This window comes from Otolemur garnettii, unplaced genomic scaffold, assembly GCF_000181295.1.
Source record: "Otolemur garnettii isolate 467f Iridium unplaced genomic scaffold, OtoGar3 scaffold00019, whole genome shotgun sequence".
Taxonomy (NCBI): Eukaryota; Metazoa; Chordata; class Mammalia; order Primates; family Galagidae; genus Otolemur; species Otolemur garnettii.
In genome coordinates, this window is record NW_003852414.1 from 2844633 (window position 1) to 2868360 (window position 23728).

At 45.4% G+C, this 23728-nt stretch overlaps 1 protein-coding gene across 10 annotated transcripts in view; it reads left to right on the top strand.

The window, feature by feature from the left end:
- PARD3 (par-3 family cell polarity regulator) overlaps positions 1–14774 on the top strand; it is a 592542-nt gene extending 577768 nt beyond the window's left edge. For 4 of the 10 annotated variants that reach the window (XM_023511364.1, XM_023511363.1, XM_023511360.1 and 1 more), the window contains 2 exons: positions 5403–5530; positions 12795–13238. In XM_023511364.1, coding sequence (XP_023367132.1) covers positions 5403–5530; positions 12795–13188 — 522 coding nt within the window. In that variant the 3' untranslated portion in view covers positions 13189–13238. Of the gene's footprint in view, positions 1–5402; positions 5531–12794 lie in introns of all 10 variants that reach the window. The other 6 variants (XM_023511361.1, XM_023511362.1, XM_023511366.1 and 3 more) reach the window with 3 other exon arrangements.
- The last annotated feature ends 8954 nt before the right edge of the window (positions 14775–23728 follow it).

Below are 23728 nucleotides of genomic sequence, written 5' to 3' on the forward strand. Positions count from 1 at the left end.
CTAGTACTCTGGGAGGCTGAGGCAGGTGGATTGCTTGAGCACAGGAGTTCAAGACCAGCCTGAGCAAGAGCAAGACCCTGTCTCTACTAAAAATAGGGAAAAAACAGCCAGTCATTGTGGTGAGCACCTGTAGTTCAGCACCACTCTGGAGGCAGAGGCAAGAGGATCACTGGAGACCAGGAGTCTGAGGTTGCTGTGAGCAATGACGCCACAGCACTCTACCCAGTGCAAAGGAGTAGGGCTCTGTCACAAAAAAAATAAATAAGTAAAGTACCATTTTATGACTATATGGAATTCATATCAGAGTTACAGTGTATTTGAATTGTTCAAACAGGGATTCTAAATCTCAAAGGGATTTTTGTTGTTCTCATCGTCACCTTCACCACTGGCTTCCATCCAAGGCACACAAAGATCTTTTGTTTTACTCTTTGTTTTCCGTGTATGCCCTTGGACGTGTGACATTTGGAGGATTCCTATTATTCATAATTCAAGTAGCAGAAAACCTGCCCCAAACAATCACTGGTAAGAATACTACCTGCATGTGTTTGTATATACACGTGCACACATGCGTGAGGCCGGACTAGTAAGCCCATAAACCCATCCTAGAAACGTGCTGCAAACTTCATAGGTGCCTGTCACTACAGCCACCTCCAAAGTCCTCCCCTCGGGCCAGCACCTAGTCCACCCTCCAAAGCACTTGTTCTAGAAGGAGTCTGCGAACTTAATTGTCAGCCCTCACACAACAACAGCTCTGATGGCCGTTCCAGAAAGAAACGGGTGGACTAGGCAATGACTTGAGTGCATAGCTTCCCAAGGTGGTGAGTACTTAGAAGGTGGCTGTAGCAATATTCAACAGGTACGTAGCACTTTTTCTAGAATGCGTTCACAAACTTAATTGTCTGGCTTCATATATATATATATATATTTTTTTTTTTTTTTTTTGCAGTTTTTGGCCGGGGCTGGGATTGAACCCGCCACCTCCTCCTCCTTTGAGCCACAGGCGCCGCCCCTGGCTTCATATGTTTACGCACTACCTTTCTTATCTATATGAAGAAAAATAATAGGGGTTTAAAAACATTGGATATCTTACATCAGTGTGAAAACAGTGATGATTTCACTTCACGAGGGGCAGCATAACTTTAATACTAAACTGTAAAAAGGTTTAGAATATTACCTAATTCTGGTTCGCGCTGAGACTTTGTGCTGGGTTTATTTTTGTTCTTTAGCCCGTTAACTATGTGTTAGCTATTTTGTTTTGTATTTATTTTTATAACTTGTATTTTAGTTTTCTACATTGAAACAAGCCTGATTTTATTGGAGAGAAATGCTTAGTTCACGATTTAATGCACTCTGTGAAAGATGTGTTTTATGTTCTGCTTTCCACTAAGTGATCGCAAACTTATGTAGCTTCCTCCAGCTTTGACTGCTACGCCTTTATCATCACAGTAAAGACAAGGTGCTTTGCGACTCGCTCACCAAAGCAATGTGCATATATGCTGCACTTGTGGTTTTCAACATAAGCCACGTAGAGATCCGTGTATCGCAGCTCTCTTGTGTGCCATGTAGTAGATAGTCATTTATTTCTGCCTTACCGTCTCTATTGGCATTGTGGCCTCGGCAGCCGCAGCTATTTTTTTGATTTAAAAGGTCATTGCTTGTAACCATTTTCATCACAACAAGATCAGGGTTATTTGTGATTTGCACTGTTAAAACAGAGGCTTGCCTTGTTATCTGGTGAATCTCCAGAATTATTACAATTATGCCTCTACATATATTTCCCTGAACGGAGGTTACTTTGTTGTAGTCATTGTTGATTTCTTTTTTGAAAATATGCATTTGTCTATGAGGCTACAAATTATTCCTTCCCTCCCTTCTCTCCCTCCCTCCCTCCCTCCCTTCCTTCCTCCCTCTCCCTTCTTCCTTCCTTTCATCCTTCCCTCTTCTTCCTCCCTTCCCTCCCTCCTTCCTTTTTTTAAACGAATTCAGATACATTATTATTTCTGCCATAGGAATTGAAACCATAGTATCCAAAAGTCAGGATTGCTATCTTACAAGGGTACAAGTGAATCTTTTTATGAGTAGAATATGAATGTTTTAACAGAATAACTAAGAAAGTTACATGAAGGCTATGTACCCCCAAAGTGCATCAATGTACACAGTTACCATTCAATAAAAAAAAAAAAAGTCAGGATTGCTAATACTCTTCCCACAATTAACATTTTTTATGAGATCTTCATTGAAATTGTGAATTAGAAAAGTGACTTTTTGTTGAGGCCAAATGTAAAACCTAACCACTATGGACTTTCTTTAGTTGTTGGCATGGACTGGTCATGTCTGTAGTTTTTCTTGAAATATGTGACTCTTGCTTGGTGCCTGTAGCTCAGCAGTTAGGGCGCTACCCACATGCGCTGGAGCTGTTTGAATGGGTTCGAATCTAGCCCCAGCCCCCCAAACAAAAAAAAAACAACAACAACTGCAACAAAAAAATAGCCGGGCGTTGTGGTGGGCGCCTGTAGTCCCAGCTACTTGGGAGGCTGAGGCAGCAGAATCGCTTAAGCCCAAGAGTTTGAGGTTGCTGTGAGCTGTGATGCCCTTTTTGAAGGCAACAAAGTGAGACTCTGTCTCAAAAAAAAAGAAAGAAAAAAGAAATACGTGGCCCCTTAAAGTCTCATCTAAAAGATAAGGGTGGTTCTCTTAATAACCTACCCTTTTGTGTGTTCTGAGAAAAGAAATGAAACAAAATATTAATGGTGGGGCTGTGTTTCTTTGGGGGGGGTTTGTTTGTTTATTTGCAGTTTTGGGCCGGGGCTGGATTTGAACCGGCCACCTCCGGCATGTGGGGCCAAAGCCACAGGCGCTGCCTTGGGCTGATATTCTATGTTACATCATCATGAGCACGATTGGACGACACACATCAGTTTGCTGGAGCCAAACTCATTCACTCACTGGGAGGTTTTCGGGCCCCATAGGCTGATAATTCCATTACTGGAGTTCAGCAAAATCCAGGAAGATGCTTACAGCGGCTAAAGTTTGAGGTGAACAGTGCCAGAAAACACACTGTTGAGAAAACAAAGGCCCGTCAACTTTACTTTTCTCCGTCAGAATCAAATTTCCAGGCCTCCGGGAGAAACAACTTAAAAATACACCTGAAATTTCTACAAGACCTTGCATTTTCCTTTCACATCTCTGCAAGCCGTGTGTCACAGAACAGCGTGAGTTTAAAAAGCTGGTTCCTAAATCGCGCCGCAGAACGCCAGGCCTTTCAAGACTGCTTGACACATGCATAGAGCTTCTACCGAATGAAAAGGAAAGGAAAATGTGGTTCTTCGGAGGGCGTGAAGGAAATTGTGTGGTTATTTTCTTCCTTGGCTTTCTTCTCCGTCCCGTGGCTTCTCCCAAGCTCCCCATGGTTCGCCATGAACAATAAACAAGTTCAAGTTCAGCTTGGCCACCCGTCATCAAGTGTTAAGGAAGAAAACGTCTGAGTTCTTTAATAGAGTCGATGAACAATTAGGTGAAGCTTTGTTTGCATAAGCAGAAATCACTCAGGGAAGTGTTTTTCTTGCCGAAGGCACCGCTGATGTGTTATTTGAATGGTGTTGCGAAGCGGGTCCCCAAGCACACATTTGTTCCAACGAGTGCGGTTATAAACATCGCCGAGTTAGAGACCGGGGCGTTGTAAAGCCTAATCTCCTTGCACGTTATTTTTGCATCAGGATATTTTTAATAGGCTCGCTGACAATGCCCATATGCTTGGAAATTTTTGTCCTGTCTCCTGTCTCTTCATTGTCTATCAACAAATAAGGTGGCGCTGGCCTGGCAGAAAGAGAACAAGGGATGGCGGTAGATTTCTGCGCAGACACAAAGCCAGGCCCCCATAGGAGCTGTCTGTTAGGTAACAAGGCCCCATGTTATCTTAACACCTCTCCAAATGGATACGAAGACTCTGTTATTTTAGAAAATTATTGGAGGGTCACGGTGTTCCACTGGCTTTCAACTCTAAAAGAAAAATCAATAACCTGTTTCTAACAGACATTCTTCGCTGAAAATATGCCTGGTGTCCAACGTTGAGCAGCACAATGGGGGAGCAGAGGTGAGCCCGCATCCAAAGAGATTACTTAAGAGTGCCCGCCATTGATGCTGTGACAAACCATTGTTAGACATTTGGTAAAGTCAGAGGCACCATTGTCTATTTTGAGCGGAGCTACTTTCATTTCAAAAGGCCAGATCTAGAGGTACAGGAACAACTGTCTGTGAAAGTCCACGTGTCCGCAGGGACTTCACCTACTCAGCACAACTTGCATATTCATTAATCTGATTTTGGTGAGAGGCACCAATCCACAGCTGACCTGCCGGCCAAAGCACTTAGCCAGAAGGATTGCAAATCTCTCTACAGGGCATGATTAGGCCAGGGAAAACTATTTCCTAATAACCAAGATAAAATGCATTACCTGATAACCGGCTTAGGTAGCTGTTAGCTTTTAGGTTTATTCTTTCAATACTATTTCTGTTCCCTGTCTGGCTGCCATTCATAGATGGGAGAGGACCTGCCCATGGCTAATAGAGCCAAGTTTAAACTAATCTTGGCTCAAAACTTAAATGTGAGTTTTTTTGTTTTTTTTTTAAGACAATCTCACTTTGTTACTCTAGGTAGAATGCTGTGACATCATAGCCCTCAGCAACCTCAACCTCAAACTCTTGGACTCAAGCCATCCTCTTGCTTCAGCCTCTTGAGTAGCTGGGACTCAGGCACCTGCCACAATGCCCAGCTAGTTTTAGAGACAGTTTCACTCTTGCTCAGGCTGGTCGCAACTCCTGAGCTCAAGCAATCACCTGCCCCAGCATCCCAGAGTGCTAGAATAACAGCTGTGAGCCACTGTACCCAGCCTTACCTGTCAAAAGGGGAATCAACTATATTGTATCTGACCACAAGACTAATATATATAACTACCCCCAAACTTCACCAGCACAGCAGCTTTCAACTGTGTACTCTCAGACTTCCTTGCATTTGTGAATCATTGTAGCCAAGTTTTATTTTTTTATTTTACAGCATTCATTTCCTCTAGTCTTCTGAACATCCTTGCTCTCCTGGTCTTTGTAGTATATACAAGAAATATAGACAGGTGTCTAACGTTGATACTCACCAAACCTCAGGAAGGAGACCAGAAAGGTTGATCTCTCCCTCTTAGACCACATGCCAAAGCCAAAAATCACAGTTTACACTGATTGAATATTTGAGGCTCTTAGATCAATGATATTTCTCTTCTCTGAAAGAAAGAGAAAAAAAAAAAAATCCCAGAGTTTGCACGAAGTTCCTGTGTCAATTCATGAGAGCTGAAATCGAGTCAGCCAGTTCCCTGTGTTGTTCCTCCTGGTTAATGATTTGCGTTTTTCTCCTCCAGCCCAACTCCAGGCCACCAGCGCAGAGCGGGCGACACTCGGTGTCCGTGGAGGTGCAGCTGCAGAGGCAGCGGCAAGAGGAGCGTGAGAACTTCCAGCAGGCCCAGCGCCAGTACAGCTCCCTGCCACGGTGCGTGTTCAGATCCACCTCGCCCTGTAGGAAACCCTCCTTCCCAAGCTGCCCAGGCAGTCACAGAGAAACCAGCAAATGGAGGGTGGTGATCCTTGTTCAGTTTGAGCGGGAGGTGTCTCAGGGTACGACCGGAAGACTAGAAAGCAGGTGTTTCAGCAGATGCCAGCATTATCCCCCAAAGCTCCCTAACCAAAAGTGAAGTGACCTGACACATGGGTAGGGTACTAGGCTCAGGGTCAGACCTGGGGTCTGGTATTGGGTCTGCTGTTTCCCGTGTGGCCATGAACAAGATAGATTTTTCTACCGTACAATGGAAAGACAACGCTTACTTATTTTGCTCAGCTTACAGGGTAACTAGAATAAACGATACTTTGTAAATCTAGAGCTCCATAAAAGGATGGAGGTGAATGCTCCATAAACCCCGCGTATGTGGGATCAGCGGTCCCAAAGCTGACTCTCCTGTTGTCACCCCATCACTGCTGCTGCTGGACTCCAGAGTGTCCCAGAGATGCTCCCTCATTAGCTACAACCCAGCAGGAAAGGTCTGTGTCACCTTCCCCTAGGAGGGCACCCGCCTCCAACCCAGGTCTTCTCTGTCGAAGGACTGAAAACCTCTCAGGTCACTGAGCCCTAATGCCTTGAGATGGTGCCATTTTTCTGTCAAAGTATTTATTCTAGGCATAGGAAAGAATAAAATTTAAAAAAATAAATCAGCTTTGCAAACTCCCCTGAACAGGTCACTCCTATGGTCACAGCTCTTCCAGGCATTTATTGTCCTGTTTCAGACCCGGCTAACAAAAACATTTTCGGTGGAAAAACATCTTTTTGCCATGTTGACATCAAGTAGACAGTTCAGAATTAGAGTAAAAACAATTTTGTAGGGTGCCAAATGCCTGTCTCTGTGTGCCTAACTGGCCAATGGAAAAATGACCTTGATTTTGACTCCCAACAAAGATGAGTCCCTAATTGTTAAATAATCACCGGAGTGACCGTGAGGGACTTCACACTGACACAGGTCAGCCCAGGGAACAGGGCTGTGAATGAAAATCTCCACCAGGGTCAGTGCCATCTATTGTGATAACTTGCTCATTCAAAAAAATTAAAAACAAGATGTTCTTTATTGTTCCATAAGGTTGTATCACCTGTGAGTAGTAAATTGTATCTTATTTTAAATAGGAGAGTTACCCACTAAGTTATTTAGCCTGCTCTAGGTTAGGAATCTTAGTTAAGGTTTGGACAGGGCCTTGGAGATCATATAGAATTAGCAGGAAACAGCTCAGAGAAATTAAATAACTTCTCCCAAGGTCACACAGCGAGTAAGTGATTTTGCCAGTAATTCACACCCAAACTTGCCCGTGCCCTAAGCCATTACTGTATAAAGCCCTTTGCTATCGGGGCTTTCTGTTCCCATGTTTGGGGTATTAACAGGTGTAGAGTTCCCCTCTGTGTTCTCCCGTCCACGGGGAGAAAGCCACTGTAGGAGTCAGCCCAGTGAATCAAAAGCCAAGCCCTTGAAGAACCACACACAGGTCCCCTCTCCCGGCCTTCGTGGCACGCATTCCATGGGGAAGTGGAACGTGTTGACTTGGATGAATTGACCCACCTGGTGTGGGTGGCCCTGCTCCATGGCCACATGAGTGGTTAGGCAAGCTTGAGCGAACAGTATTGTCTGTACTGAGGCCATCTTATTTCCATTGGCAAATGTGCACTGTGTTGGACCGCATTTGTAAGGAATAAAGGAGACACACAACCAAGTGCGTGTAGCTTGAGGCGTGAAACAGGAAGGTAGGAGAGACTGGCCTGGAAGCCTAGGAGCGAGCTGGGATGCCAGGGGCCCGTGCTCAGGCAGAGGAAGGGAGAGATGCTTCCCCTGACCACCTCTTGCTCCCATTCCAGAGCAGCTCCTGCACCCCCACTGTGCCTGGGTCCTGACGCTCCTCAGCCTTCCTGATGCCCAGCCCTTCCCCTTCCCCGCGTTTCCCCTCCTTTCTCTGCCTCTCTTCATCAGCAGAGCGCTTCGTAGCAGTAGCTATATTTACACCCAGGAGAGGGTTGCCGCTGCTCCTGTGAGCGCTACCACTGTTACTTAGCGTGTCCCTAAATAACAGAAACGTTTCCTCTGGGTTAATTGTAGCTGCCTATTTTTAGTCATGTTATCCTACTTCGAGATGAGAAAAGCAGACATCCCCAAATTAAAGAGTTATGTAAGTTTCGGCAAGAGGGACTGGTCGGCTTTGACATCGTGTTCCTGCCTCCTTTGAGGGAGTAATTTCTCCACGTGAATCTTTATACGTGTGACGGGGAGGAGGCATGCGGAGCCCCGCAGCCAGCTTGGTAGGGTACAAAACTACACCCCTCGGAGACGGGCTGTGGGCCGAGAGCTGGAGGACTCTAAAGAAAGCAAACAGGAGGTCCAGGAGCCGGGGAACTGGAACCACCTACATGAGCTGGGGTCAAGTGCAAGTTTCTGCCCTGTGCTATTCTTCAAAGACACTTGACCTCTGCTTTTCGGATGTTGACAATTAGCAGAGTTCTGTCCAAACAAGTTGGTATGGCATCTGAAACGGAAAAGATTGCCCCCCTCCACCCCCGCCCCCAAGAACGTTCAGTTACGAAGTGAAGCGTAAAAGAAAACAAATGGTCAAGGCTTCGTATCAGTTGCATTAGATAAGGTGGTTTGAATTAGAGGGACGTGTATAAGCCCGAGTGGTTTGTAAATTATAACTGTAATTAGGAAAATCTACGGGCAGAATTCAAGTTACATTTGGAATGTCAGTCAGAAACGCAGGCCAGGTGGTAACCCTAGACGGCGGGGTTAAGGGAACCTGTGTGGCCCCACACTCAACTCTCCATCAAACTAACATGTTTCCTTTTCTTTTGGAAAATTGAGTTTTTAAAATTGTCAGTTGACGATGTATGTTGGTATCGCTTTTATGGGGTACAAAGGGATGTTAGGATTCCTGAACATAATGTGGGATAATTATTTCAAGCTAGTTAACAAAACCATCACCTCGAATACTTACTTTTTTTTTTTTTGTAGTAAGAACATCTGAAATTTACTTCCCTAGCAATTTTGAAATCTGTGATATTCTATTATTAACTGTATTCACCACCCTGTGCAACAGAACTCAAAAATGGATATTCCTCTTGTCTCACTGAGATTTCATATCCTTGGCCCGTCATCTTTTTTTGATTGCTAAATTAGTTTTTTTCCTTGGTGTCCAAAAGGCAGCTATCAAATGGAACTGAGGTGTGTGCAGTTGTAGGCACTGGTAACAAGACGTAAGGTCCTTGATTAAATATCCCTCTTTATTTTCTTTTCCTGTGGTCTCTCCATTTCTTCTTCATCTCCCTCTCCTTCCTCAGCTTCACCCCTGCTGCTGTCTGGCTGTCTTTGCTGTGCACACACCTCACCTCCTGGCTGTGTGTGCACCAGGCCCATTCATTACGTCTCCAATCTGCTCACCAACTACTCAGCCTTGCTTTTTGTATCTGTCTTCATCCTTCCATGTCCCCTCAGTGGTCTTCCTTAAGCATCAGGTCCTTGGGTATTTTGCTCTTTGTTTTTTTTTCTTTGAGATAGAGTCACACTTCATCACCCTGGGTAGAATGTTGTAGCGTCCTAGTTCACAGCAACCTCAAACTCTTGGGCTCAAGCTATCCTCTTGCCTCAGCCTCCCAAGTAGCTGGGACTACAGCTGCCCGCCACATACCTGGCTAGTTTTTCCATTTTTAATAGAGATGGAGTCTCACTTTTGTTTAAGCTGGTCTAAACACATTAGCTCAAGCAATCCACCCACCAGGGTTTCCCAGAGTGCTAGGATTACAGACATGAGCCACTGCGCCCGGCCCAGGTCTTTGGTTTAAGTCTCTATGTGATGATGGTCCTCAGGCCCTGCTGGAAGTCACTGTGACATTAGTTATTGCCAAACCACGGTATGTGCTTTAAATGGCTTCAGAAATTTCCAGTGCGCTTATTGTAGGACCAAACAAAACTCTGGGTCAGATATGAAGAAATTCAGTGGAAGGTGACACATGTTTCGTTGCTGTTGTTGTTTGACAGGGATCACGGGACAGGGATGGAAAGAACGTGGGTTTCCAAACCCAGGCCTTTTCTGATCTCTAGCAGGGTGTGTGGAGTTGTCCTGTGTCATAAGGGCTCTGTAGTTTTTCTTTGGTGCCTTTCTGTAGAGTCTCTACCCAATCCCTCGGACCAAGGAAGTGAAAGATAACCTTTTTTTTTTCTTCTTTGGTTAGAAAGATACTTCACCCCCACCCAAACCTAGAGCCTGATTTTTTAATTTATTTATTTTTTATATTTTTTGAGACAGGGTCTTCCTCTGTCACCCTGGCTAGAGTACAGTAGCATCATCATAGCTCCCTGTAGCCTCATACCCCTGGGCTCAAGTGATCCTCCTGAGTAGCTGGAGTACAGGCATATGCCACCTCAAACTCTTGGGTTCACAGCAACCTCATGCCTGGCTAATCTTTTAGTAGAGACAGTGTCTTAAAGTTCAAGACATCAAGCCTCAAGCCATCCTCCATCCTCAGCTTCCCAAAGTGCTGGGATTACAGATATGAGCCATTGTGCCCGGCCCAGAGCCTGATCTTTGAAGGCAAAGTGACTTTGTCTTCAAACTACTCCTCTGACACTGATGCATCATTTACGATGCCACTTTTCTAAGTGGTTCACGTGGGTTATTTCATCTGTTACTTCCCCATAACGATGTGTGGTTAGATATGATGCCTGGGCCCGGCACCCGTGGCTCAAGCGGCTAAGGCGCCAGCCACATACACCTAAGGTGGCGGGTTCGAATCCCCAGCCTGGGCCCGCCAAACAACAATGATGGCTGCAACCAAAAAATGGCCAGGTGCTGTGGCGGGCGCCTGTAGTCCCAGCTACTTGGGAGGCTGAGGCAGGAGACTCGCTTGAGCCCAGGAGTTGGAGGTTGCTGTGAGCGTGATGCCATGGCACTCTACCCAGGGGGATAGCTTGAGGCTCCATCTCAAAAAAAAAAAAAAAAGATATGATGCCTGTTTCACAGATGGGGGTGCCTTGGACCCCATGAGCAAACTCTCCCAGGGTAACACAGCTGGCGAGAGACAGACGCAGGATATGAATCTCTGTCTGTCTGATCCAAAGCCCCTCTCCCACCTCGCCCTGCTGGTACATGGCTCATTTTCAAGTACATGAAATGCCTATCATCTGCCTCTTTCTCCTGATCTCTGAAGTCAGCTCATGTCTCATTCTCTCCTTAATCAAGAGCTTCTCAATGCCGCCAGCCTCCTTACCACGGAAGTGCGCTAGTGCGTGTGCGTGCACATACCTTTCTGGGTGCGTTTCCCCCACACATCTTCCTGCAGACCTCAGGGCAGTCTGCTTCCTTTTTTCTATGCTGATTAATTGAAAGAAAATTTTAGCTACCTCCCTCCCCAAAAAAATGTTTTCCCACATCGTTCAGTGAATTCTCACTGTTGGTTAAATATAGAAATATTCCGTCTTCCTGGGATGATTCAGAATTCCACTTCTGCTGCACACCCACTGCAGAGTTGCGGCCTCATGCAGTTTGAGAAGGAAGGAGATTAGTGGATCTTAGGAGGCCAAGCATGAAAAAAGAGGTGACATGTGCACGCCTGTTTCTGATCTTCTTTAAATTGATAACCAACTCGTCTTAAAGGAATCCCCCTCTTGCTGCCGTCCTATCAGTACCAAGTTCATTGTTTTAATTATAGTTGCATGATGAATGTTGAATCCTCCGGTTTCACGCTGCCGCTTCTCAACATCCATGTCTCCGGGCAGATTAATTTATGACTTTTTAAGGGAAGATCATCAGGGCTTCGGGCAAATAAGCTATTCCCTCAAATCTAAAGATTCTTGCTGTGGCTTATCATACAAATAAATAGTTTGCCTCCTGTTAAAAGGGAGCCAGACAGAAGTGCTCGAGAGTGCCCGGGGAGTCTGTGTCACGTGCCGAGGTGAAACTGGACGTGAAGTTATTCTCCTTACTGAAAATAGCCCTGGACTGCATTTTAGGCCATACGGAAAATGGGCAGGTTTCATGCAAACCATATTCCTGGCCCTTCTGAAATGTTCAAAATGCAAATGACTCCAATTCCTGGAGGAGACCCTGCGGCTTCACCAACCTTATTTTACTTCCCGCGTGAGTCTTTGCGAACATTCAGCCATGGTGCCAGCATCGATGCAGAAGGCCGAGCAGTACATACCGTCGCCAAATGGTTATGATTTTCTTATTGATAAATGGAGCAATATATCTTGTTTTATTACTCAATTGTCTCTCCCCCTCTTCCATTTTCAAGACCGAAAAAAAAAAAAAATTAGGGCATGTCTTCCTTCCTAGCACAAAATTGTTTTACTTCATCATAGCCAGTCTTATCGTAAATTCATAAAAACATCTAGAGACTTGATAGTAAATTAAAGATGTTTCGGGACAATAATGTTTCCTGAAAATCATGTGCAACTTTCATTACGGAAGTGATAAGAATTCAGAATTTCTGCATGACTCTGATTTATTTCCCTATCGGGCATTGGGGGGTAGAAGAATGTGACTTATGTGGGTCATCTCGGCTTTAGCTGAGGGTAAAAATGTGCAAGGAAATAGCCCTTACTCTGCAGACTCCCCGGTTCCACAGTCTTGATGAGCATGTTTTCTGAAGAGTGTCAGTTTCTGACATACACAACTCAAAAGCCAGGTCCTGAAGGGACCGCCTGGTGCATTTTTAATCATGGAAGACTCGCCACTTAAATCTTTCATAACTGAACTCACGTTGCAGTCCATTCCGTGCCCTTCATATTAGCAGGTGTTTCTGGCATTGTGGTAGCGGCGGTGTAAAGTATTTGTTTTGCTTGTTTAGGGTGGAATTATAACTTTCTAACGCTAGCATTTACCGCTACAGCGGGAGCTGCCACATCCCTCATCCTTCTGGAGTTGCCAATGTGTCTAAATTGCAGGAGATCGAGTTACTCTAAGCAGAACAGATAGTACCTCCCCAGACAAACCCAGCTTCTAAATAGCTGCCAAATCTATTTCACCTTCCCGTTTAGTCATTGTGTACGTCGTCTAAGACTGTGAGCCTGCTGAGGACAGTCATTTTTGAGTTCTCCAGCTGCAGTAGAGGACGCGTGATGAGAATGCAGTAATATCCGTTGAAACATTAAAATTCACATCCCATCCCTCCCTTCCCGTTCCCCACCTTCTCCTCCTCCCAGCCCTCGCACTAAACTTCGGGTTTTGTTTTCTAGGCAAAGCAGGAAAAACGCCAGCTCGGTCTCCCAGGATTCTTGGGAGCAAAGCTACTCCCCCGGGGAAGGCTTCCAGAGTGCCAAGGAGAACCCCCGGTACTCCAGCTACCAGGGCTCCCGAAACGGCTACCTGGGAGGACACGGCTTCAACGCCAGGGTCATGCTAGAGACTCAGGAGCTGCTTCGCCAGGAGCAGAGGCGGAAAGAGCAGCAGATGAAGAAACAGCCGGTTCCCGAGGGGCCCAACAACTATGACTCATATAAGAAAGTCCAGGACCCCAACTACGCCCCTCCCAAGGGGCCCTTCCGGCAGGATGTGCCCCCCTCGCCTTCTCAGGTCGCCAGGCTGAACAGACTCCAGACCCCCGAGAAAGGGAGGCCCTTCTACTCCTGAGCACGAGAAGAATGGCTGCTTTGTGTCACGCAATAAGAAACATTTTCCTACGCAGACTTGTATTTTGGGAGTTTTTTAAAAACCTCGATGGTACTATGGAATATTTCTGTTGTCGGTATCAGTGCCTTTAAGCAGTGTGGGCAAAGAAACGGAGGCCTTAATGTCTTTGCACGATGTCTCAAGCGTCTGTGTCCTGGAAGGATCTCCCCACCATCTGACAATCGTCTAGGGGAGGCGATCGCGGGCCCTGTGTCTCTCTGGGGTCCCAGGCATCTCGGCCCCAGCTCGTGAGATGTCCGTGGCTCCGCACAACTTGTGGCGACCCGTGAACATTATTGAGGAGGATGAGTGAGTCCCCGTCTTCCCCTCTAAGTTCTCTCCGCTCCGAGGCGGCATCTCAGTCTGTGGTGGGTGCGAGTGGGCAACCTATACCAAAAATGGGGGCTTTCTTCCCAGCACAGTCATCTGTAGTATTTTGTCATCGCCGTGGGTTTGCTTTTCCCCTCTCAGCTCCTCATCAAAGGAAAGTTCCGTCACCCCATGAAAGCAGCTAAGCCATACCCCAGCACTGTTTGGTTGTCATGGAAGTCTTTTTGTAACTGCCTTATAATTCAACATTACCAATAAAATGATGCTTCTAGTCTGTGTTTATAAATACACTTGTTCGCTCACGTTCCTGACACACACGTCCAGTCAGCACAGCTCAGCATAGGAAACGTGGGAGCCGAGACGGGGGTGACCCCTGATGGGAGAGGACCCAGCCTGCCCACCAGGTGGGCAGTGGGAGCTCAGACAAGAATTTCCCCAGGATGAGCTCATGGCCCAGTGTATCCCAGTAATTAATTAGTTTTTGTTTGGGCAGGTTGGCAGGAAGGGCAGAGACTGGGGCAAAGAGAAATCAGATAATCGTTTCTGGATTCTAAAAACTGAGTCACACTCTGCGTTTTTGAAAAGTTGGTCAGAAGGGATGCCTGTCTCTGCCTGGCGAGGCCACGTTGTGAAACAACCCTGCCGTGAGACATCCAAGACCAGTAAGGGGAAACGCTGTCATACGTCACCCAGAGCACATTTGGGGTCCCAACGCAGTGACAGCAGAAAGCTTGCGCTTGTGTCCGTGTTTTAACGTGGTGCGGGGCCGGAGCACTCCTGCTTTCCTGCTGGTCTGAACGTCCTGTCTTGTAAACCGTGGCTGGATTGCTAAAGTGCCTGCAAATCCCAATGTGAAAAAAAGCTTGAGATGAAAGCTCAACATACTGTGTATTAACAAAAAAGAAAAAACAAAAAGACATGTATTGATATGCCTATTTTTTTTTTTTTTTTTACTGGCACGTTGTATTTTTGTGTCGACTTGTTTTTTTAGAAACTCTGTGAAGCGTCCACACACACACGTACCTGTGTCCCGTCTGCCTCTCCCTGCCATGGTTCTATTTGTTAATAATATGCAGCAGTGTCTAAATGGCATTCCCCATGTACGCGCGGCGACCTTGGATGACAGTGGCCCTTTCTCACAGCCTTCCCCGAGCTGTGAGAAACAGCTTTCCCTGTACATACGAGACTTCTAATAAAAGGCATATTTCTTCCTGTTCTCTGTGGTGTCTGGAGTATTCCTGTTGAGTCTCGCCTAGCTGGGTTTTTTTTTTTTTTTAAGTATATTAACAGATTTTTTTTTTCATATTTAGAGAAAGTTGAAAGTTTCTTCCTATCTGCCTGTGTGCAAACACAGAAATGGGTGATTGATTGCTCTTTGGCACACCAGTAGAGGTAGAGAGGGGTGGAGACGAGAGAAGGACCTTCTTCATGAATCCTCTGGAAGGCCCCAGCTGCATGGGGAATTCTAAACTGAAGGAACTAATATGCTAGAATTAAATAGAAGGAAAAACTATACAGAAAACTATCTACTATTTCCAGTTACAGCCCTGCACTCACCTTAGATCATCTTGGCAAGCCAAATGTTTTGGTTGAGTTTTCTTTTTTGAGATAGAGTCGCACTCTGTCGCCCTGCCCTGGGTAGCCTGCTATGGTGTCTTCGTTCCAGCATCCTCAAACTCTTGGGCTCAAGTGATCTTCTGCCTCAGCCTCCCGAGGAGCTGGGACTGCACGTCCCCGCCACAGCACTTGGCTATTTTTATAGAGACAGGGTCTCACGCTTGCTCAGGTTGGTCTCGAACTCCTGAGCTCAAGGAAGTCACCTGCCTCAGCCTCCCAGAGTGCTAGGATTACAGGCATGAGCCACCATTCCTGGCAGGTAGAATTTTGGTTTCACATGCCATGAGCCCAGAGAAAAGTCCCAATTCTACCCTACTTCTGTTATTAACGTGGTTCTTATTTCCCAAATTTCAAACTAAGTTTTCTCTATTTCTTTGAGATAAATACTTACTGGTATTTGCGTGGTGTTTTGAAGCCCTGAAGGGCAGGACACCCCTAGGTATGTCCTGTGCACAGATAGAGGCAATGGGGTTCCCACCCAAAGTGCAGGTTTTGCAAGGACCTGTCAAAAATGCCCTCGTGTGGAGTGCCCAGCACTAGCTGGTTGTCTCCGCAGCCCTCATCCTGTCACCAAATCTAAATTCTGTCACCTCCAGATTAGGAACAAGAGATGCCTGGGAAGCCAAGGCAATATTAGCACTTGGGTTCTGAGCATGCCAGGTGTGGCCAAGTAGAAAAGGGAAGAGGGACAGATTTGTTAATTTTCTCACTGACCAGGAGGCCCATTGCAGATGCCAAAACACACAGGTTATTTATCTCGGCTGACGGCATGAAGCAGAGCAGGAAAGACAGTGTCAAAGGGACTCAGAGCACAAAGGGACTCACACGGGATTAAAGCTGGCAGCGTGAGCTGCGCGGGGAAGGGACGCAGGAAGGGAAACAGGTTGACCGAGAAGTGAAAATGTGCTCCACGAAGCCACCTTGTTTCAGTGACCTGACCTCCTGGCTCCAGAACACTTCACAGTGACTTGGGGGATCACCTGGGAGGACATGTCCCAAGGAGGAGTGAGACCAGGCTCTCTGGAGCTGTGCACTTGGCTCGGGCCAGGCCCTGCAGACAGAAGACCCAATTCCACAAAAGGGAAGAAGGGTCTCCAAGCCCAGACTCAGATGAGGATGGAAGTGGAGGGACTCAACGGCACCTTGGTAGAAATGGGCCCCACTGTGACATTATTACCACTCTTAGCCTCCATGGAGACCATACATGGTCTTATTAAACACCCCATAATATATCTATATTACACGTCGTTTAAACACTGCCACCCGCCTTCTCTCTCTATGTTCATTTAAATTAGACCAAAGGCCACTCAGAAGTCAAAGATCCCACAATTGACCAGGCTGTCCCATGGATAGGGATGAGAGTAGGGCCTGAGCTGCTCAGTTTCTGCCCAGAAAGTCAACCTGAGGGACTGTGACCAACTGGTCAACATACAGAGGTGGTCATAATAAGGAACGTAACCATCGAGAACGTGTACCATTGAGTTCTTATGGTGCATGTCCAGTCTCTGAAAATGAGGTCAACTTAAAGAGGTCGTCAGTGTAGGGAGGTGGCCAACTGTGGAGGTTCTACTGTGTATCAGGGTCAGTAAACCAAAGAAATTTTCCATTTTGTTGGATAGAGGCAGCTGGTTTTCTCTTAACTTCCTTATGTCTAGGGTGGGAAATGAGCGAGGAGACTGACCACTTCGTTGGCAGCGCCCTGTGATGGTCAGCCAGGAGGAGGCCACAGGTGGGAGACCAGGAGTCCCAGTGATGGCTTCCCTCGGCCCATTATTGCCTTTGATTTACCCAATACAGCAGCCGTCTTCAAACCTTCTGCCCGAGCACATTTTTATTAGGACATACCCAGGTTTGCCTGCCCATATATCAGGCACAGTAGTATATGCAAAATGCACATCTCATTTAGATTTTATTTTAATGTGTTTCTTCTTTGATCCTATGGGTCTTTAATGCTCAAGTGTGTACCCCCCCCCAAATCAAACAACTTCAGACAAAGCAGCTACTTCCTCTGGCTTCATTTGCTCCTCTTGAAAGAGTTAAGTCACTAAGGCTCAACTCCCTACCTCTAAGTATATCCCATTATAAATGTGTTCCTGCAGATAGCACAGTGAGCCATAAATTTAAACGTCTAGTTAACAGTCAGCTTTTTTTTTTTTTTTTTGGTGGGGGAAGGGAACAAAGATGACTCCGATAATGACATGTCAGGTAAGGAGATAATCTTCTTACTTCAGAGACAGGATATCATCTTAATAAGGCAGCTAATAAGAGCGTTCACAGGTCAGGAAGGAAGAGTGACGGAGACGCTTTAATGGAAAACCACCTTCAGCTCTGAGTAATGATTAGATCACAAAAGCTGGTCGAATGCAACTGACTTTTTTTTTTTTTTAAAAATGTGTGGGGGTGTGAGGGTTGTAATTCTGAACAAAACCTGTTTTTATTTTATTTTTTATTAAATCATAAACACATAGATCATCTATACGTCAATGCATTGATAGGGTACAATGTGCTGATTTCATATACAATTAGGAATGCTTACATCACACTAGTTAATATATCCCTCACCTCGTTTACTTCCTTATTGTGTTAAGACACTTATGCTCTATACTCAATAGATCCAACATGTACCCTTGCAATATGCACCATAGGTGTGGTCCCACCATTCCCCCCTTTTTTTTTAAACAAGAAACTGATATTCTGCTTTGGAGGTCAGGGGGGTGAAAGGGAGATTGTCCTTGCACTCCGTGTAGAAGGAACTTCCTTCCCCTTAAGATGGGCTCTTTCCCCCAAATTCAACATCTTTTCTGCCAGCACTCCTGCCCTCACCTCTTCAGGTTTTACATCCCACTCAGCAAAATAAAATGAGTGTCCTTTGTCCACAAATTGAGTTTCTTTAGGTCTAAAACCTATAAGAGGGAGTCTCACTTTTAAGGGATTCTCGACGGGTCCCCTGAGATCAAGAATCCTTTGTGTCAAGAGAATAATCACTTTCCCTCACAATTTCTTTTGCCTTTCTGAGTCCGGATGCTACATAGAAACGGTCAAAACATTGTTTTCTAGATTTTTATTGATTTATTTTTTTTTCTGAAAGCAAGTTCTATCAGAACCGGCCTGCCACCTTCCATATGGGTCTAATTAATCCTGGATATGGGAGAAAAGTACAAGTGACGAGGGACTAACCCTCCCATGGTGAAGTCAGCAGCTACTCATCTTCCTTGCTTGGTGCTTATTTGCTCACAGGCTCAATTAAATGTGTGAAAACACACCTTTTTTTTTTTTTTCTTCTGAATCGCTCAGTGAACTGCTGAGTCATCTCACACTGTCGCTGGCTTAGGGGGGAAAGCCATTTGGAGTTTTTTCCCAGACACTGCGATGCCTAACAATCCCATTCTCCGCGGATGTCACCAGCCTCCCTGGATTCAGCTCCTGGAAGATGGTGCTGTTTGTAGGACTCTGTCTTATACCTCTGAAAGAAAGTTTCCCAGCTTGCTAGAAGGCTCCTTCTGAAACGGAAGTTTGGCTTCCATGAGGGATTTTATGATGCAAATATTTTCAGTACAACTTTGAAGGTTTTGCCATTAAAAACAAGTCTCTTGCATGGCTCAGGGCCCAGCTGACTGCAAACTTTGAGGGGGATGGGAAGGACGTGCCATAGATTGCTGGCAAGTGACTGGAGAAAAAACAACACACATTTCTAAACCAGTCATGACCTTGGCTAATGATCTGATTTCAGGGTTCGGTTCAGACCTGACTTGCTTTTTATTCAGCTCGAGTCGCCAGCAGCAACATACTTAATCACAGTTGTTTATGTTGGGATGAAACGGGTACCCAGAGATGGGCCAGATTAGGACTTGCCAATGAATGCAGGGTATTTTGGAAGAAAGCAAACCTTTGAACTCTGTCTTGTAAAGCCTCAAAGTGAATTTGTCCTTGCACATGCCCTGACTGGAGGCTCCATTCCCAAACTTTCTTTAATTTTATCTGCTTGGCTCAACTTCCATCCAGACACAAGGAGCTCCCACTCTGGTCTAAGCACCCAGAGTGTTCCTGCTAATCTGAGTCCGCCATTAGAGACCACAACCTGCCTCTGGCCTCCCAGTTTTAGCTGTAGGTCCAGTTCAAGTTACAATTTGCAAAACATTCTGATCGTTGCTTTTTGAGTCCCCAGACCCTCTAAAGTAACAGTCCAATTTTATACACAAGGAAACGATCGAGGCACCAAGAGCTTAGGACTTGCCAGGTGGTGAGGGACACTAATGGAACCCACAACCCATTGTCCCAACAGTGACCCCCTATTGAGATGCAAAGGTTTGATCAGAATAAATGATTTTGCTTTTGACAATTTAAAAATCTTTACTTAATGGGCATTCTGCTCTTCACTGGTGAGGAAAATAAGCACAGTATGTGCTTCCTTTGGTTTACTGTTTAAGACTCTTAACTGCACAGGAAACTAGTAATGCCTTGAAAATAAATTTTATTAATCCCAACACTCCTTACATTACACTTGAAAATTATATTAGGGTTACCAAAAATGTATACATATTTTTGTTGAGGGAAGTTTTCCCCCACTTCTTCCTCCTCCTATCTCTCTTCTTCCTCCTCCTCCTCCCCCTTCCTCCCTCTCCTCCTCTCCTCCTAGAACAAATGGCCAACCTGACTCCATCCCAAGAATTCCACCGGAAAGACCCTAGCCCACCAGAACCTTCCAGCAAGCTGTGGAACCTTCCTTCCTCTGTATAAAAACAAGCCTCCAGCCATTCTTGGTGCAGATGCCATCTTTACCTGCCCTGCTCAGGTGAGTCTCTGTCCCCTTTCATTAAACTTGGCCTGAACCTGTCCTGGTCTCATCTCTGGGTACACTGCCAAACCCCTTTCAATTTTAAGAGATGGTATCTATGTATTGCTTCTCCAAGTTGAATTGAATTATAGTAGCAATGTGTAGTACAACATATACTCAAAAGATGGCATTAATCGAATGAATGCTGGTGTCACCATGTGACAGGCATGAATAGGACATTCTTTTCTTAACATGTGTATACATTTTTTGGCACCCTCTGTACACACTTTAAGAAAGGAAAAAACTATGGGCAGGACATACTTATAAGAGGGACTTTACCTAATAAAGACAAACATTGTAACCTGATTCTTTGTACCCTCAATTAACCTGAAACAATTTTTGAAAAGGAAAAAACTGTATTAAAATTGTAATACTCAATACGTACTGATAATGAAAGATAAACACAAATCATCTTTGACTTCTACAGTTACAAGAGGTGCTCAATGTAAGATATGTAGCATAATACATAGATAACATACTACATCTAGTGGCTTATAACATGCTTATAACAGGGTGCTATAATTTTTTTTTTTTTTTTTGAGACAGAGCCTCAAGCTGTCCCCCTGGGCAGAGTGCCGTGGCATTACAGCTCACAGCAACCTCCAACTCCTGGGCTCAAGCGATTCTCCTGCCTCCGCCTCCCAAGTAGCTGGGACCACAGGCGCCCGCCACAACGCCCGGCTATTTTTTGGTTGCAGCCATCATTGTTGTTTGGCGGGTCCGGGCTGGGGATTCGAACCCGCCACCTTAGGTGTACGTGGCTGGCGCCTTAGCTGGGTGGGGTATAGGCGCCGAGCCAGGGTGCTATAATTTAAAATAGATATTGAACTAGACAAGGCCAGACTTCCCGTGGGTTTGGAAACCCCACCCTAGTGACCAGTATTTCTTTCTGTGCTTCCTTTGGTTTACTGTTTAAGACTTTTAGACTAGGGCAGCGCCTGTGGCTCAAGGAGTAGGGCACCAGCCCCATATACTAGAGATGGTGGGTTTAAGCCTGGCCCTGGCCAAAACTGCCCCCCCCCAAAAAAAAAGACTCTTAGACTAGAGACTAAGCCCGGTTTTAATCTTGAAAAAAGGAAGAGTCATAGGAAATTTAAGATGAAGAATATTTTTTTAAAAAAATGAGTAGGATCTGGACCATGAGGAAAGCAGGGTGCTGTGGGACACAGGATGGCCACAACAAAAAGCTGATTTCCTAGCTGTTGAATATCCCAAGCAGATGCAAAAAAGAACCTGAATGCTAATCTAAAATAGAAAAGCTGGCTGGGAGATTGTGAAACAATAACAATTTGCATTAAATCATCAGCTGCTTTCAGCACAGATGGGAAAAGCCTGTTACAAAATGTTGTAAGACATTTGCAGTGGGTTCCAAGCTGGACACGCATTACAAACATTCTTGAGCTTTTCACGTTGAGAATAAAAATGTTGATCATTTCTAGAGGGGATTTTTTTTTCTTTATGTATCATTTTGTCTTCGTATTTTATTTTGTTTCTGGTGAGGAGACAACATAGTAATAGTCAAAGGGAAAGGATCCATTTGCAGAGTTGGATAGATGAAACTTAGCTTCAAAGAGAAAGAATATTAATTAATGCACAGAAAGAAACCTTGAGTCCAGAGACATTCACAGTGCAAGGAGTGGCTTAACATCACTCAAGATCCTAATCAGATACAGTTACAATATCTCAGAGAGAAACACCCCAGCAGATGCCAAGGGTGCTTGCTTTTCTGGGACAGTTTCAGAGCATGGGCAGAGTTGGGGGCTGGAGAATCTCTCATGGAAAGCTTGCAAGAAAGGGTTTGCTCACAGCTTTGGCCAAGGGCTGTGTGCATCTTCTGTGAGCAGGGATGCTTCTTCTCTGCTGCTCCTTTAAATGGGCTACTGGGCTGCCAAGCAGGAGCCAGGAGTTGATGTTGCAGGCCTGTCTCCTGTGATCCCACACCCCTAGAGACAGACCCCTAGACAGCCACAGACTCTCAGCCTCTGTCAGAACTGGCTGGCCTGGGGAAACCAGTTTCCAATAACTAATCCAGCTGAATGAGGCACTTCCCTTGGCTCCAGCTGGTCTTCCCGTAAGCCAGGAAATGTTCTCTCCATTCATTATGGGATGGCTCATCAGGGACTTCTAACCTCTGATTGGTTACTTTATAAACTATGCTAGTATCTCCTGCTGTTTGCCCTAAGTCCTTTTAGGTATTCCCTCTGGATTAATTGAAGATCACGGATATCCTGTATGTGTGATTTGTTCAAGGTAATTGTAAGGCCATGAAGAGGCCAATATTGATTTTTTTTTTAAAAAAAAAGAAGATGCCATTTTGTGCAGCCTGAAATTTACCATGTAGAATTTGAAGTCCGTTTAGGAACAATAATGATCTCGTGTTCATTCATTCATTCAGTGCTTCTGCTGTATGCCAAGTGCTGAACTGGCTGCTGGGAACACATCGGGGACTGTCACGGACTTATGGGAATGGGGAACAGCTCTACTGCATCACATCCAGAGAGTGATAACTTAGCATGGAGAAAAGAAAGCAGGATTTGACAATAGAACATGCAGAATGGTTGGAGTTGAGGGATTAGAGTTGTCTGTGGCTGAGATGGTATAGGCAGATTCTGGAGGGAATACTGGCCAGGATGCTATTGACAGGTGTCACCAGGGGAGGCGGTGTGAGTAAGAGCCAAGAAGGTAAGACCAGTGCAGGTGAGGCATTCACGGCACCAAGAGAGGCCTGTGTTAGAAGGGCACAGGACCCATTATCAACAACTAATATAGTTGCAGGACAGTGATCCAGGCCCTAAAATCTGCACAGAATGAGGAACTATAGAAGACTGAGAAGGAGTGAAGTGAGGAGAAGGAGGGTTAATAATGGGCGTGGAAGTGTCGGAGGAGTAAGCAAAACATGTATCCCATTTCCAAGCCTAAAATATGCACCATGTGGCCCCCAAACAGCCACCACTGGGAAGGCTGCAGATGTCACCTAGGGCAAGAAGAGGGTAGGGAATATGCAAGACCCTGAGGGAGGTGACACCACCCTATGAGGGTGACCTGGAGTCCTTGGGCTTCTCCTGATGTCTGAGTAAAGAGAGGTCCAGGGCATGCATATGCTGGGGCCTCTGAGAGGGAGGTGGACATGCTGGTGTAACCACTGCTGACTTGTGTGTGCTCAGAGGCAGGAGTTTTGCTAGGAGTACTATTGGCCCCTTGGCCTAGGAGCAGGGTGTCATAATTTCTTTCAACCAAAATTCCCAAACCTGCCTCATGCTGTGTGTATCTGGGTCTTGACCATAGACCTCATTCATTCATTCATTCATTCGTTCAAGGCCTACTCTCTGTCCACAACATATTTGTCACTAAGCACTCACTACTGATCTAAAGAGACCTTCATGCTCTCATAAAAATGACAGTCTGAGAGCAGAGGCAGACACTAATTCCGTCAACACACTGGTAGACGTAATATGTTGAACTGTGACAAGGGCACTCCAAACCAAGTTTCTGTGAGACAAAAACAGGGAAAGGAGATGTATTTAAGACAGGGGACAGTGAGAGTTTGTGAGGAGAGACACAGAAGCTAAGACTGGAAGGATTCTGAAAATCTAACCAGAATTTGGCAGTTTATCAAGAACCCAGAAACTTGACGCTGTGACACTGAGGTTTCATTTTCTAATGAAACCCAAAATGTGAATAGTGGCTTATACCTAAAGCTATTTAAACAATATTATTTAT